Source organism: Meles meles, chromosome 12 (assembly GCF_922984935.1).
Source record: "Meles meles chromosome 12, mMelMel3.1 paternal haplotype, whole genome shotgun sequence".
In the NCBI taxonomy this organism is placed as follows: Eukaryota; Metazoa; Chordata; class Mammalia; order Carnivora; family Mustelidae; genus Meles; species Meles meles.
This window is the reverse complement of record NC_060077.1, coordinates 37,937,704-37,954,771: the sequence shown is the minus strand read 5'-3', so window position 1 is coordinate 37,954,771 and position 17,068 is coordinate 37,937,704. Positions and strand designations below refer to the sequence as shown.

At 42.8% G+C, this 17,068-nt stretch overlaps 1 protein-coding gene across 14 annotated transcripts in view; it reads left to right on the top strand.

The window, feature by feature from the left end:
• PTPRM (protein tyrosine phosphatase receptor type M) overlaps positions 1-17,068 on the top strand; it is a 793,799-nt gene that overhangs the window by 698,971 nt on the left and 77,760 nt on the right. For all 14 annotated transcript variants that reach the window (XM_046025010.1, XM_046025008.1, XM_046025007.1 and 11 more), the window contains one exon: positions 14,486-14,562. In XM_046025010.1, coding sequence (XP_045880966.1) covers positions 14,486-14,562 — 77 coding nt within the window. The remainder of the gene's footprint in view (positions 1-14,485; positions 14,563-17,068) is intronic.

Below are 17,068 nucleotides of genomic sequence, written 5' to 3'. Positions count from 1 at the left end.
ATGCCACATAAGAACATTGATTGATATTAGCTGGGAAAAAAAAATCACATCTTCTCTTCTCATTTCTCCTGTGTTGCTCTTTACTCTGCAGCTTAGCGGATTCCGAGATTATTTTAAAATTTTTAAAGAAATCAACATCTGGAAGCCTCAAGTTCCAAATGATGAGTGGGTAGGCAGTAGCGGGCACTGTCTTGCTCCCTAATGGTTAGCATGACTCTGCACAGCGAGACAGGCCCTGACGGACAGGGTCTCTGGGCTCCATTTCTGGGTGGTTTGCCTGGCTGTACCCAGGCTGATTTCCTACCTCTCACCTGCCTTCCATCCCATTCCCTCCCTGTCGTTCAGTGTTTCTTCATTTGGTTGCATTGTTTGTTCTTGTGCTTTTCTAAAGACCACATCGAAAAGACACTTCTGTGCCCCGGCTGCACCAGCATCCAGGCTCCCATTCTTCCTTCTCAGTTGCTGTGGCATTTGGAGCCCAGTCTCTGTGCTCACGTGTTATCTTCTGCTTTTTTCCTTGTATTTTTTTTATGTATCAGAATTATTCTGTTCTACTTTGTATTGAAGTCTAGCTGACACACAATGTTACCTTAGTTTCAAGGATAGCATATAGCCAGTTGGACAAGTCTGTTCATTCTGCTGTGCTCACACGATGATTTCATGTACTAAATACATACAAAATGATCACTGAAATCTACGCTCTTGGAATAGTTTTAGTATTTAATATAGGATCATTAGCTATAGTCATCATACTGTACATGAGCTCTCTAGACTGATTTATCCCACAGAACAGCAACTTTGTATCCTTTGGTCAACATCTCCCCGGGTCCCCCACCCACCCCTGGAATCACCCTTCAACTCTGCTTCTCTAGGTCCCACTGTTTTAGGCTCCCTATATAAGTGAAATCATGCAGGTTTTTTCTTCCTGTGTCTGGCTTATTTCATTTAGCATGATGCCTTCGAGTTTCCTCCGCATTGTGACAAATTATAATCTTTTCATCTAGTTTTCTCTTGTTTTCGGAAATCCCTCTAGAACTGTCTGTGATTATTTATGTAATTCTGTACAAGGCTCTATGCTGGCATATCACTATCCAGACAATTATTAACGCTTTTTAAGTAGGGTATCCAAATCCTTAGAGACCACCGGCAATCTACCCCAGCTAAGTAGGGTAAGTTTGATACTACCCATGGGTTGCAAAAACACCACAGCTGTTGCCTTGAATCCCAGAACCGCCCTGGGCCCGCTCTCGCCCAGCCTCAGTCAGGCTCGCAGTCCTAAGGAGTGGCACCAAGTCGGTGTGAGTGCCCCAGGTTGTCCTGATGAATCATTTCATTCGGGAGCTGCTTCATTTGAGACTCTCTATGTGTCTTTACTTCCAGCAGTGAAAATAAATCCTCAGTATTGTTAGAGTGGTGGATGGATTTGAGATAAAAAGAATAAAAATGCTTATCCAAGTCCCGCTTATGTATGTACCCACATCAGTTTATAGGCATGGGGAGGTGTATAACCATCTCCCTCCACCCTAAAAAATGATGTGATTGTCGAAGAGTTGGTTATTGTGCCTGTGAAGCCTACTTCATAGCACTTAGGCCTCAGGAATGACCACCAGCAAGGAGGAGGAACTGGGGGGTTCAGTCAACGTATCTTAGAAATCCTCTTTAGTGCTTTTTCAGAGAACATAGGAAGTGTTAGTAATGATCACATTCATTGTTTTGCAATATCATTTGCATATAAAATGGTTTTAATGGTGCTTAAAAACTGTTTATTGGCTTTTGCTCTTAAGTAAGTTAAACTTTTCCCTTATTTACATTATAAAATTGCTGAGCTAGTCCTTTGCAAATAAAAACAAACGCCCACCTTCACCATACCACAAAAACAGACCTCTTGCTTTTCTCAATGTTTCCTAATTATAATTATAAAGAACTTTGAGCTTAAGATACACACCAAAACTTCTGGCTAACAGGAACCCCTTGAAGCCTAGGGTCCTCTTCTCTGGGGGCTGGCAGTTGAAGATAAGGAGCTAGAAATCTGCAGGCCCTTCCCAGGCTCCCTCCTCCCCTTTCTATGGTCCATTCAAGAAAGACATATTGGTCTGCCATGTGCCAGGCTCTGTGCCAACCTAGAGGAATTCTTTCAACAGATAATATTGAGTGCCTGTTACATGCCAGGCACTATGCTAGGTGTCAGAGACAGAGCAGGGAACAGAACAGAATTCTTTGCCTGTATAGCACTTGACATTCTTTGGGGGCAACAGAAAAAGTCACCAAGTAAACTGTATAATATGTCTTATTAGAAAGTGAGGCGTGTAACAGGGAAAATGGAGCAGGGAAAGGAGACCCATGGGGCAGAGGTGGCAGTTTGTAAACTGTGGTCAAGAAAGGCCTCCCTGGGGCGCCTGGGTGGCTCAGTGGGTTAAGGCCTCTGCCTTCAGCTCAGGTCATGATCCCAGGGTCCTGGGATCGAGCCCCACATGGGGCTCTCTGCTCAGCAGGGAGCCTGCTTTCCCCCCTCTCTCTCTCTGCCTGCCTCTGCCTACTTGTGATCTCTGTCTGTCAAATAAATAAATAAAAATCTTTAAAAAAAAAAAAAAAAAAAAAAAAGAAAGGCCTCCCTGAGAGGATCAGATGCAAGCCAAGGCCTGTCCCAGGTGGGGAAGGGAGCCAGGTACAGGCAGAGGCTCTCCGGGGGCAGGCCTGCCCCAGCGTGGTGCCCAGGGCAGTGAGACGGCCAGTATCACTGGAGCAGGGGAGGGTGAACAAGGGGAGTGAAAATGTGAAGAACTGGAGGGACCATGGTGGCCAAAGCGGACATAGCCCCTGATGTTTTCCAGGGAAGGGGCAAGGGAGGAATGATTCTACAGAGGAATGAAATGATGTGAAATGGAAGACCCCTGAGTAAAGGGATAGAGCAAACAGGTGTTGTGGACAGGGGGTGCATCATTGAACATATCCTTCATATAAGAGAAGCCCTTGAGTCTGAGGAACTACAGGAAGGCCAGGTAGCCAGAGCTGGGAAGGGCAAGGACAGGTAGGCCCGCAGGGGGGATGGAGGGGTGGGGGGTTATGTAAGTGGAAGCCAGACCTCCAGGGCCTTCTAGGGAAGATTAAGGATGTCAGTGTTCATTAGGAAAACAAAGGGAAACCTCATCAAAGGGTTTTTGAGGATAAGGGAGGGGGTTGTTCATCAGATATGCATTTGGAAAATTTAATCTGACTGCAAAATGAAAAATGAATTGGAAGGGGACACTAAGAGATTCTTTCAGTTGCCCAAGTGAAAAACAAGGATAATGTGGACTGGAAAGAAGAGGAGTAGGTGGATTCAAGAGAAGTAAATGATCAAATCAAATGGATTGAATGTAGGGCAAGGAAGACAGAGGAGTCAGCGATGCTTCTCTGTTTCCGACTCACCAGAGGATGGACAGATGGAGGAGTGGTGCGCAGACAGGGAATGGATAGGCAGGTGGAAGGACTGGACATTTACTCCAACGGGTAACACTGAAAGGGAGCCAGATTTGGCAGGAAGCTCGGGGATAGGCGTGATGTTGGCAGTACCAGGGAAAACTTATAAATTAAATCTGGGGACACACCCAGATGCCTGTGAAACATTCAAATGAAATATCCAGTAAGCAGTTATACTGACTGCTTTGAAACCCGAAGGGGAGGGACCTGGGCCCAAATAGAAAAGAGTGCCTCTTGGGGCACAGAATGGCAGTTGAAACCATTGGCATGATAAGATTATATGTGGAGGAAGCATGGAGGGCATCAAGCGCCTACGACCCAGCCTGGAGGGGCTTCAGTAACGGGGAATTACTAGACAGTACTGCCTAATGTGTTCCAAGGAGCATTATCTCATGGAGAAGTGAGGGTGTCCTTAGTGCAATGAAGACTGATGTAACGACATGAGAATTGTTCATGAAATTAGCAAATGGTGCTTTGAAGGGAGTAGGCGGGGGGAGGGGGTGAGGAGGCAATGGGTGAGGACATGACAGGAGGACAGACAACTTTATGAAGGGGAAGAGAAGAGGGTCCCTTCTGAGCTTTGGTTTTTTTTTTTGTTTTGTTTTGTTTTTTTTTTAAGATTTTATTTATTTATTTGATAGACAGAAATCTCAGGTAGGTGGAGAGGCAGGTAGAGAGAGAGAGAGAGAGAGAGGAGGAAGCAGGCTCCCCATTGAGCAGGGAGCCCGATGTGGGGCTCGATCCCAGGACTCTGGGATCACGACCTGAGCCGAAGGCAGAGGCTTTAACCCACTGAGCCACCCAGGCGCCCCTGAGCTTTGGTTTTCATCCTCATTGTTACCCATGCCCATCTACTCCTTTTTCCTAGCTAATAGTGAGGTATCTAAGAGGAGAGTGAAACCTTTGACCCAATCTATCCCATCTGATTCTTTGAACCAGTGACCCAGTCTTGATATTCATGCTGAAAACTACTCTTCCAGGGGCGCCTGGGTGGCTCAGTGGTTTAAGCCGCTGCCTTCAGCTCAGGTCATGATCTCAGGGTCCTGGGATCGAGTCCCACATCGGGCTCTCTGCTCAGCGGGGAGCCTGCTTCCCTCTCACTCTCTCTGCCTACTTGTGATCTCTCTCTGTCAAATAAATAAATAAAATCTTTAAAAAAAAAAAAAAAAACAAAAACTACTCTTCCAGGGTTTTGTTGCATAGCACTATGCTTCTGTCTCCCACTGGAGCCCCCCCCCCCCAACAGTGTCACGTCTCAGGAATCTACTACTCTCATGATCTGGTTTGGGAATAAAGACAGTTGAAGAGAGAATGGTGGGCACAAGGGGTTAGTTGGTTAGGTACAGTTTGGCAGGGAGAGCTCTTGGTGTTAAAAATCAGATGGATGAGGGGGCATCTGGGTGGCTCAGTGGGTTAAGCCTCTGCCTTCAGCTCAGGTCATGATCTCAGGGTCCTGGGATCGAGCCCCACATCAGGCTCTCTGCTCGGCAGGGAGCCTGCTTCCCGCCCCACCCTCACCAGTCTCTGCCTGCCTCTCTGCCTACTTGTGATCTGTCTCTCTCTGTTAAATAAATCAATAAAATATTTTTTTTAAAAAAATCAGATGGATGAGAATAAGGGAGAAACAAATCAACACAGCATGTTTAGGAAGGCAAAAAAAAAAAAAAAAAATCTGGAAGAATTAGACAAAGTAAGAGTCAGGGGTCCTGCCAGGCACTGAAGATTAAAGAGTAAGGCTCCCTAATTGAGGGTCTAGGTGTAAGCAATAAACACAACAAGCCTAAGTAACACATAAAACCAACAGCAAGAGCAAAGGTGAACATGAAACCACCTACCGCTGAACTCAAAGTTTCCTCATTTGCTTGATGCTCAGAACCAGCATGACCTGAGCATCCGGGTGGGCACAAGCAGGGACACCAGGCTGGCATACAGGTCACACAGGGGTAGATGGCTGAGCACCTCCCATTCGTTCCCTTGTCTCTTGTGCATCTTGTACCTCGAGACCAGTGCAGCAATAGTCCTTGGCAAGTGTGTAACCACAGGAGAAGCGAAGCCATTATTTGCAGAAATCAATTGTAATTAAAATTAATTTTGATTCTCCTCTCAGAGGGCAAATGTTACTTAGATCATTGTGGTTCCAATTTACCTTAAATATGTCATCAATATTTAGCAGAAAGAGAGTGGGTTGGAGGTGAAATATTATCAATGACACACTCCACTTCTACCGCCTAGTTATATCTAATCACATACAAGTGAATTGCAAGGCTCTTAACCATATCCATCATGTTTAAAATGGAAATGTTAAAATATTTGAAGCTACTTAGAGGTGTTTTGAATATAATGTTATGTGACAAAACGGGCATAATTAAGCCTTTTTAGAGATTTAGAGTTAAGCATAGAGACCTGCTTTAAATATCTCGTTACCCAGCCTCTAGTGTATGCAAGCACACATCCATAAATACACACATGCACACACGCGAATACCCACATACAAACATACATATACATAAATGCATACACACTTGCCTGCATAAGTATACATACGTGGGGAAAAACACCAGCAGAGTAGAATTTTTGAGTAGTAAGCAGTTGTTTCTTATGCTTTATACCACATCTTTCTGTGCCTGTTTCTTACTCCAAAATATTATTTTGCCCTATTTCTTATTGTAAAGGCTTTTTTTGAAAGGAATGAGAAGCATAGCAACAAGGGCTTTGTGTAGATTTTCTCAAAACGTCAGAGTTCATTACCCTTTTTGATGGGCTAACATTGAGTTGTGATTATAATATAAACATTTGTTGGATTTTGATCATATTCCAGTCATCCATGGCTAAATGGGTATCTTCCCCCCCAATTTTATAAAAGCAATCCATACACATTACAGAAAAATTATGCAATAATGAAAAGTTGGGGGAAATTGCTCAGAACCTCACCAACAAAGTTTGATCCCTACTAATTTTTTTCTGTTTCTTTGATCTTATTTCTGTTCTCTGCCTTAAAGTTGTTGCCTTTATTTTTTAAAGAAAAATAGGTTTATTGTTTTATTTCTGATTATAAAGACAGTATGAACTGCATAGACTATTAAAATAATACACAAAATCATAAGGATGAAAATAAATATGACTCTAAATTTTCCCACCCAGTAGAATTCCTACACTTTCACTTATCCCAGTATGCATTTCTACACACATATACAATTATTTCATATAAGCAGACTCTTAAGAGACATGCTGCTTTCTAACCTGCTCTACTTCACAATATGTCACAGAGATCTTCCCAGGTAAAGAAATTAAATCCATAGAAATCCTTTTTGATGATTATATCATATTCCATTGTTTTATAAGACTGTTGGTTCACAACCCTCTTCGAGCTTCCTGGGTGTCCTCTGAAACCAGCTTCCCAGGCACAGAGGGAAGGGAGAGAACAAAGAAAGAGGCAGGGCGCTCCAGGATAGTAGTTGGGAGTTTTAATAAGTAAAGGGAATTTATATACAGAGCTTGTCTTGGGCAGCAGCAAGATGAGAGGATCCCTGCATCTGCCCGCCAAATCTTAAAAGTTTATGAAGAGATCTTAACTAGCTTCGGTCACCTTTAGTGTGCAAGTGTTCTCAACACCATATCACTGTCTCAAGACTATACCTTGGAGTAGCTTCTGGGAGAAGGAAAAACAAGCAGAACCACATTCCAAGGATAATGGGGAGATGGGTGAGGAACTTGAAGTACCCAGGTCCAACTCATGGGTCAACCACTGGTCACATCTTTTCGATGACCTTCCCCAACAGAGACCACTGTTGAACAGTTCCCTGTTGATATCCTTAAATGGTTTGAACTAGATAGGGACAGAATAAATTGTATTTAGAAAAGTAGCTGTCAGCATGGATTTCCAAAATTCAACATCCGTTCATGTTGAAACCTCTCAACACAGTGGGTATAGAAGGAATGTACCACAACTTAATAAGGGTCACATATGACAAAGCCACAGCTAACATAATGGGGGAAAGCCCATTCAATGGTGAAAAACAGAAAACTTCTTCTCTAAAATCGGAACAAAACAAGGCTGCTCACCCACTCTTGCCACTTTTATTCAATAAAGCATTAGCAGTTTTAGCTGTAGAAATTAGGCAAGAAAAAGAAATTAAAGGGGTCCAAACTGGAAAGGAAAAAGTAGAATGGTCACTATTTGTGAAAAACATGATTTTTATATATAGAAAACCATCAAGATTACACACACACACACACACACACACACACAATTAGAACTAATAAGTGAATTCACTAACTTTCAGGGTACAAAATCAATATACAAAAGTATTTTGCATTTCGATATACTAATAACAAATTATCAGAAAGAGAAATTAAAAAACAACCACATTTACAATTTCATGAAAAATATTAAAATACCTAGTAACCAAGAAGGTAAAAAACCTATACTCTGAAAACAATAAGAAGACCCAAATACATGGAAAGATATTCTGTCCTCATGGATTGGAAGAATTAATATTGTTAAAATATCTGTACACCCAAAGCAATCTACAGGTTCAGTGCAATCCCTATCAAAATCCCAATGGCATTTGTTTACAGAAAAAGAACAAACAATTCTAAAATTTGTATGGGACCACAAAAGAACTTGAATAACCAAAACAATCTTGAGAAAGAAAAACAAAGCTAGAGGCCTCACACTCCCTGATTTCAAAGTACATTACAAAGCTATAGTAATCAAAAAAGTATAAAATTGGCATAAAAACAGATATAGATCAATGAAACAGAATAGGGATCCCAGAAATAAGCCCACCTATATGGTCAATTAATTTACAACAAAAGAGGCAAGACTATACAATGGGAAAAGGACAGCTTCTTCAATAAATGGTATTGAGAAACTGGGAAACAACATGGAAGAAAACGAAACCAGGCTACTATATTACTCCAGATATAAAAGTTAGCTCAAAATGAATTAAAGACTTGAATGCAAGACAGAAACTATAAAACTAGAAGAAACCCAGGTGGTAAGCTCCTTGACATTGCTCTTGGTGATGGTTTTTTGGATCTGACTCTAAAAGTAAAGGCAACAAAAGCAAAGATAGATAAATGGGACTATATCAAAATAAAAGTCTTCTGCACAGCAAGGGAAACCATCAACAAGATGAAAAGGCAACATATTGAATGGGAGAAAATATTTGCATATCATATATCCAATAAGGGATTAATATCCACAACATATAAATAACTCATATAACCCAGAAAAAAAATCCAATTTAAAAATAGGCAGCAGATCTGAATAAACATCTTTTCTAAAGAAGACATACAGATGGCCAACAAGCACATGAAAAATGTTCAACATCAGTAGTCATCAGGGAAATGCGAATCAAAAGCACAGTAAGCTATCACCTCATACCTGTGAGAATGGTTGTTATCAGAATGACAAGAAGTAGCAAGTATTGGCAAGCATATGGCAAAAAGGGAGACTTCGTGTCCTATAGGTAGGAATGTGAATTGGTGCAACCACTATGAAAACAGTATGGGGCCTCCTCAAAAAATTACAAACAGAACTACCATGAGATCCAGCAACCCCACTACTAGGTGTTATCTAATTTGGAAAGATATATGCACTCCTGTGTTCACAGCAGCATCATTACAATGGCCAAGATATGGAAACAATCTAAGTGGCTGTTAATGGATGAATATGGATGAATAAATAAAGAAGATACACACACACACACACATATAGATAGAGAGGTATTAGATAGACAGACACATACATAAATAGATGTAAATGTATCTCTAGCTATCTATATATATAATGGTTATGAATACATACACATACATTCAGATATATAGAAATAATGGAATACTATTCAGCCATAAAAGAATGAAATCTTGCCATTTGCAACAACATGAGTGGAACTAAACATATTATGCTAAGTGAAATAAGTCACAGAGACAAATACTGTATAATTTCGCTTATATCTGGAATCTTAAAAAAAAAGAGCAAAACAAAACAAAAATAGACCTATAAATACAGAGAACAAACAGTTGGTCACCAGAAGGGAGGAGGAGGTGGGGGGGAAGGACAAAATAGGTGAAGGGGATTAGGAGGTACGGTCTTCGAGTTATAAAATAAATAAGACATGGGGATGAAAAGTACAGCATTGGGAATATAGCCAGTAATATTATCTCAACTTTGCATTATAACAGATGGTGACTAGATTACTGTGGTGAGCGTTTTGTAATGCAGATAAATATTGAATCACTATGTCCTACGCCTGAAACTAATGCACCATTGTGGTTGCTAGAGGGAGGAGGGGTTGAGGGAGAGGTGAAATGGGTGAAGGGGGTCAAGTGACACAAAATTCCAACTGAAAGATAAGTAAAACATGGGGATATAATGTCAGCGTGGTGACTATAGTTGACAATATTGTAGTAATACTTGAAAATTGCCAAGAGAGTGAATCCTGAAGTTTTCATCACAATAAGTTAAAAAATGTGTAACTTTGTCTAGTGTCTTATTGCAGTGATCATTTTACAATATATACAAATATCAAATATTATGCTATACACCTGAGACTAATGTAATGTTGTATGTCAATTACGCCTTGATTTAAGAAGGAAATATTTAAATAAAAAGACAAGTTCCTGAATAGATGCCGGGGGATTAAGATGTGGGAGCTATTTGGGCGTATTCATCCTGTTTCCTCTTCAAAAGTAGCTCAAGCTCATCTTTCTAAAAGGTTGGCTGCTTAGAGTATACAGGTTTTCCTCTCCTCCACTGACTGCCAAACAAGCACCCTGGGCTCTTTGTAGTTTGAATTGCTAAGCAACAAGGATGTCACTTTTATTCCCATAAAAGGGGTAATTCCTTTTTAATGGAAACTATACTCCTATAGTAGGCCTATACTCCATGCACTTGACATGTTCTTCTCACTTGGTCCCAACGATCCTGGGAAGGTAGCCCATCATCAACCTCTTTGTACATGAAGCTCAGCAAGATTCAGAGTTGGTCTAAGTTCACAATTGGGGGGAGTTGTGGAGAGCCAGGATTCAAATCAGGGTCTCTGGGACACCAGAGCCAAACGCTGCAGTGTATCAACATGATATGGTTTGGGAATAATGGAGGGAAAAACCCCCCATACTGGAGGAGAAATGGGTTTGGTAATTGATAAGTCTAAAGCTCAGGTCTCTTCAACCTTACTGGGCTGTATCTCCCGGAGAGAGCAAATCTATAAAATCTCAACCCCTTGACTTTCGTGAACAGCTGACCTGTTGTTAGCCACAAATCCTATTGGATTTCTCATACTTTTATACCTGAACAGCTGAGTTCTCCAGACTTCTTCCTCCTTTCAACCCAAACGATAGACCCTAGTACTGAGCAAGGCCCTCCCCCAGCTAGTCGGCCTCCAAAGCAAAGTGGAAGGATAGGGGCTCAACCAGTGGGCAACAGCAGTTCTGTGGATCCTTTGCCTGAGAGCCTCCCATATTTGCAATATGCCGGAAATGTCCTCTGGGCATTTCCTCATTGTCATTGGGTAGTATTTCACCTCAAGTATGCCCCAGGAGAAAGATCTGAGCTTTCCTAAAAGAATGCTTGATGTATGAGAGTCTTCTTAATTGGCTTGTGATTCAAGGTGAATGAGATTTTAAGAAAAGATGGCAGTGAACCTCCATGTACTGACTTATTTGCTGCCCAACCATCTATATTTATTGTTTCCATAACCAACGGAGAGCTTGATTTAAAAGAGGATGCCCGAGAATCCCGGTTTCTGTCGCCGAGGCATTTTCAGAGGTGCAGCAGGAATTTAGGGAAGACCCTCCTGGCTGGAGGGACAGATCCTCTTATTTCTTTTGCCCTTCCTCCCTCTGACTCAGCATGAGTGATGGCGAGACTAGGCTTTTTATTTCATTGCTGTTGAGGAAAGACAGTGCTCTCACGGGTGTGCCGCAAGGCAGAGGACTACCTTGATACGTGCGGGCCCGGGACAACCAAGAGGGCACTCATGCAATGACCAGCCTTTTCTCACTGGGCAAAATTCATGTCCTTTTGTTCTCCACAGCTAACTCCTGCCTCTCAGAGATTAAGCCCATTCTCCCGGCTAAACTCTCTGTCTCCCTGCCTTAAGATACACTGACTTATCAATACTCACACATTTTATCACTGAAAGAAAACAATGCCTCCTCAGCCTCATTGCAGTAATCTTAAGCCATCTCCTGAGTACACATCAATAATGTATGACAGTTGTTCTCTAGTGGCAAGCTCTAGAGTCACTGTCACCACTGCCTTGCCTTCATCGGGGCAAGGGGAGTCACAGGGAAACTCCCAAGGGTGCTAAGCCAGTGAGTCCATGACATGCCCTTCCCAGCTTTAAAGATGCTGCTTCTCAGGACACCCAGGCGTAGAGGGGAACTTGAAGAGGTATTCTACAAGGGAGGAGTGGAGAAAGTGGACTCCCACTTTTTAAAAAAAATTGTGGTAAAATGAACATAATATGAAACTTACCACATTAACCATGTGTGAGTGTCCAGCTCAGTGGCAAGTTCACTCCCATTGTCATGCACCCATCACCCTCTCCCAGAACTTCCTCATCTTCCCCAAGTCTGTATTTCCTCCACGCTGGCTCACTATTTCCCACCTCCCCTCAGCCCCTGGCAACCACATTCTTCTTTGTGTCTCTGTGAAATGACTACTCTTACTGTCTCATGGAAGTGGAATTATGCAGTATTTGCCCCAGGCTGGGTTTATTTCACATAACATAATGCCCTCAAGGCGGACCCTTTTATTTTTAAAGAATGAAATATAGTTACAGAGCAGGGCATATAGCCTCCAAATACAGGTAAGCAGATTTGTTGTCAAGCAAACACTGGTAAAACCACTAAGTAAGTCCACAACAGGACCTTTCCAGCACCCCAGAAAGCCCCAGCGAACCTCGCCTGAGCACAACTTGCCCCTTCTTCCATTGAGACAGTGACAATCGAAACAGGGTATTCGTTAGTGGGGTGAGCGGTTAAGGGGGTTGCACGCACCTGCTGTGTGTTGGGGATCACTGCAGGCAGTGCTGTGAAGAGAGGCCGTGGGGCTGGGCACAGTGGCCTGGCTGAGAGGTGCTCACGGGGATGTTCAGAATGGACACTACGTGGCCTCTGACCCCAAGAAGTTATAATCTAGTAAAATCAGCCTTAGAATAAGGAGAAGATACTACCGGGCATATAAAGAGAACCCAAAGCAGTCTCAGTCTGCTTAGGAAATATGCTCAGCATATGTCTTCAGGGTTTCCCCATCAGGAGGAGGGTAAAGCAATTAAATGTGGAGAAATAGCAGCCAAGTTAAAAAAAAAAAATGAGGGAGGGAGAGAGATAACCAACTGAACAGTAGAGATGATGGAGAAACTCTATTTCAAAGGCTCTGTTTATGAGAGATGAGAGTGCAGTCTTATCAGAGATTGAAGTCCCTTTGCAGAACATTCCAGAACAATTTGAGAAGCCCAAGAGTGGTAAATCACAGGGAATGGGCGGTGTTCATCCTCAGGTTCTAAGAGAAATAAAGTGTGAGAGAAGGGGGATTCTGACAAGGAGGTACAATAGAGCTCCTGGCAAGGAGAGCACTGCTTCTGAAGATTGGGAGCTTCTAATGTGATGCCTGCATTTGAAAAAAACTGCCCAGGGAAAGTCAAGGAGTATAGGAAGGCAGACCTAATCTCCCTTCAGAGGAGCTGACTAAAAGCCTGATGTGTGCAGAAGGGCCATGATTCAGGTCTATTGGAACATCTTTCATTCGGGAGGCTCAAATGGCTTTGCTGCCGGAATTGCTTACCGCCCAGCTCTGCGGTAACTGTGTGTGTGCCCCAGCTCTCCCAACAAATGCAAAAGCTGGAACAATCCACACATCCCCAGCTCCCCAGTGACTCACCTCCCCCACGGCCCCAGCAAAAAACAAGCACGGGGGAGGGTTGGGAGGGGCTCTGATTTTAAGCAAGATGTCCTCTGAGAAACTAGATCTTCAGGTAGGTCACCTCAAGGAAAACTTCCAACCGCACACGGGTCTGTTCCTGGCTTGCTCTCGTGTGTGTGGACCTCAGCTGTACAGATGAGAAGCGAGGAGAACAGCCCATGTGTCCATGACACAGCACGTGACAGCGGCAACAGCTGGCATTTATCCATCACTTACTGTACACGAGGCTCTCTTCTAATCTTTTTTTGGGTTTTTTTTTTAAAGATTTTATTTATTTATTTGACAGAGACAGCAAGAGAAGGACTATAAGCAGGGGGAGCAGCAGAGGGAAAGGGAGAAGCAGGTTTCCTGCTGAGCAGGGAGCCCAGTGTGGGGCTTGATCCCAGGACCTGAGATCATGACCTGAGCCAAAAGCAGTCACTTAAAGACTGAGCCATCCAGGCGCCTCTTCTTTTTTATTTTATTTTAATACTCCCAATAATCCCTTGAGGTGGTCACTATTAAACCCCAGGATACAGATAAGAAAAGCCAAGCACAGAAAGGTGTAGTAACGTCCCCCAAACTCCAGGTGAGGAATTCTAAACCACATATTTGACTCTGAAACTCACATATGGAATGTAAAGATCCGCTTAGGGAACTGAGGGATGATCCGGGTTAGGTGTGTGTCTGCACCTTCCAGAAGCCTGGGCCATGGTTTAAAACTATCATTTGCCAAGGCGGACGTCAAAGGCAGCCATCAGAATCTCAGGGTTTGTATGGGATTTAGTGAAGTCGCTACACATTCAATCTGAGAAAGAAGTCTGTTGTGATTCCCAGGACTCAGTGGGGAAGTTTCAGACCTCCGTCAGTGCCTCATGCCTGTCAGTGATCAAAGAATAAGTTAATGAGAATTGCTGTAAAATGCGAATAATTATAAATTCTTCCTAATTTTCAGAGAAGAATAAGAAGGGTGGAAGTTGTGTAGTATTTAATTCTTTGTTTATCTTTAAAGCAGTGTGGATGTGGCTGATCTCTATGTCATGGGCTTTCATTCTGGGGCTCTAAACAGCCCAACAGGTTGCTTTCAATCACTGTTTTCTTTTTGCTTCGCAGACGATCATTCGCGGGTAAGGCTACAGACCATAGAAGGAGACACCAACTCAGACTACATCAACGGAAATTATATCGATGTATGTATTTTGAAACTGTCCGTAAGCCCAACCGTTCTGACATATTCCACATCGTGTGTCTGCTGTGACATGGGGTGGGCACCCATTGCTCCAACTCCAGAGCAAACACATAGCTGTCGCCCCACACCCTGCAGAACTTTTGGGGGAAGACATGGCCAGTCCTGGTCTCCAGTGGGCCTGTGGGCTGGTGAGCTCCCCACTCCCCTTCCGCGCCTCCCTTGCTGTCCTGCACTCCTACGGACCAAGAAAACATTATTTCTGGTGGGTTTTTTTTTGTCAACCACTTAGATTATTTGACACTTTAAAAAAAAAACCCGTTTACATATTAATAGGTAAAACTCTCTAATTCTTAATTTGATGATTTGCAATCTCGCATCATTACTGTACTTTTAAGTTGCCTTCAAAGTAGTCTGCAGCTGTTAACCAGGACGTGTAAGGCACACAAGACACGTCATTAAATATGTAGGCTGTTTCATTATTGAAGACAGCTTCTTTGTTCATTCTGCATCATGTTAACTTAATGTCTTACATTAGAATAAATTCCTGAGGAGACAGCATGTTTTCAGTTGCAAGAATGAATGAAATCAAAAGTCGCCTGAAAATGAAGGGAAGTCATTGTTACCTTCAAGGCCCAGGCTCACATTAAACAGACTTCTGCAGTTCCCCAGGCAGTGTGCTAGGCTGTCACATTGTCTTCTAGCCCATCAATACTTCCATGGGCAGGGAAATAAATAATAGGTATAATAAATATATCTATCCATATATATATGGATAGATAGATATACATATATATAGGTTTTTATCCATATATAGTTCTTACCCATACATATATGAATTCTTTTATTTTCTTGGTTTTCTTGGTTGAGTATAAATCAGAAGCTACTGAAAGTACTAGCATCACAATCTAGCATCAAACCAGAAGAAATGTTATTTCTAGTATGACTTGGAAAGGCTTGAGACTTTGGCTATGGATCTGAGGGTGGGCCCTGCAGGATGACTGTTTGAAGACTAATTCCCATCCTGTTCCTCAAATGAACCCCTAAACCTCATAATGGCCCAAAACATAACCAACCCAAGTTAGATTTTTTTTCCATTAAAGCAAAATTTCTTCCTTAAGTACATTGTACTTATTTCTTTACCCAGCAGACATTTAGTGAGTACCTTATGGGAGAATTCAGAGGTGTCCAAGATCTGTTACCTTCTCCCCAGGGCCTCACAGTTTAGAAGCTAAAGTAAGAAATATCTTCTCTGTAATACTCTTTCCCTTGAGAAATTCCATGGGAATCCTGTTCCTCCTCCAGTCCCAGCTGCTAGAGCCCCTGCAGAGTCCTTAAGCACAGGGCCAGTATCCTACTCATCTCTGTACCCCCTGCTCTGGGCCCAGATCTGCAAGACTGAAAGCACTTAGTTAAGTGTTTGATGAATCAAGGCCTGAAGGAGTAAATGGAATCTGATTAGGCTTTGTGCTAGAAGTGATTTTAACTAAACTTTAAAGAATGGGCAGGTAAAGATGCAGAGGAGGAAAGACATAAAAGTAATGAAAATACCAGATTAATTGGTTTTTATTTTAACAGAGAAGAGAGTCAATATTCAGGGCCCGTTTATTCAGTCAACGGGATTTTATTGAGCAGCCTATTACATTATATGTCAGTTACTGGTGTAGATATTGGAGTTGCAACTGCAAGCGATTCAGACCAAAAACAAAAGTCGACCTCCAACCCAGTGGAGCTGGTGCTTTAATTGGGGGAAACAGCAATAAATGGATGAAACCAGTTAATTCTATATGGTATATTAGGTGGTAGTGTGTACGACGGAGAAAATGGAAGCCATAACGGAGGATATAGAGAAGCGGTTTGGAGGTGGATTGTAATTTTTGAGTAGAGTGGCTGGAGTCAGCTCTACTGAGAAGGTAATATTGGAGTGGAGAAATTGTGCCATGTAGGTATTCAGGGAAAGAGCATTCCAGACTGAGAAGAAGCCCATGAATAGGCCTTGCTGTGGAACATGGCTGGCAAATTTGAAGTGAAACAAGCAGGCGAGGATTGGTGGAGTAGAGTCGAGTCGAGGGGGTAGAGTCACAGGTGAACAGGTCAAAAGGGTTGTAGGCACAGATAAGGTAAAAAATCATACAGATGTGGGCTTTTACTGTGGCATAGGCAGTCACCGGGGCAGAGGGGTGATATGATCCCAGAGTGGAGAGGGGAACACATTGTAGGTGGGTGTGAATAGAAGCATGAACATCTCCCACAGAAGCATGAAGTCCTCCCAGGGGGCTACAGGAGCAGTGAGAGAGCTGGGCTGGCGGGAGTGGCAGGGAGGAGCCTGGAATTATGGTGGCCCTGGAAGATGAGAAATGGTAGGATCCTGGATCCACATTCAACCCAGAGCCCTGGATTTGCTGACAGTTTATTTGGGGGTTGTAGGAGCAAAAGAGGGGCCAGGGTGCCTTTGAGATGGCATTGCTATTATCTGGGAAGAAGACTGTGGACAGAGGAAATTCAGGTGG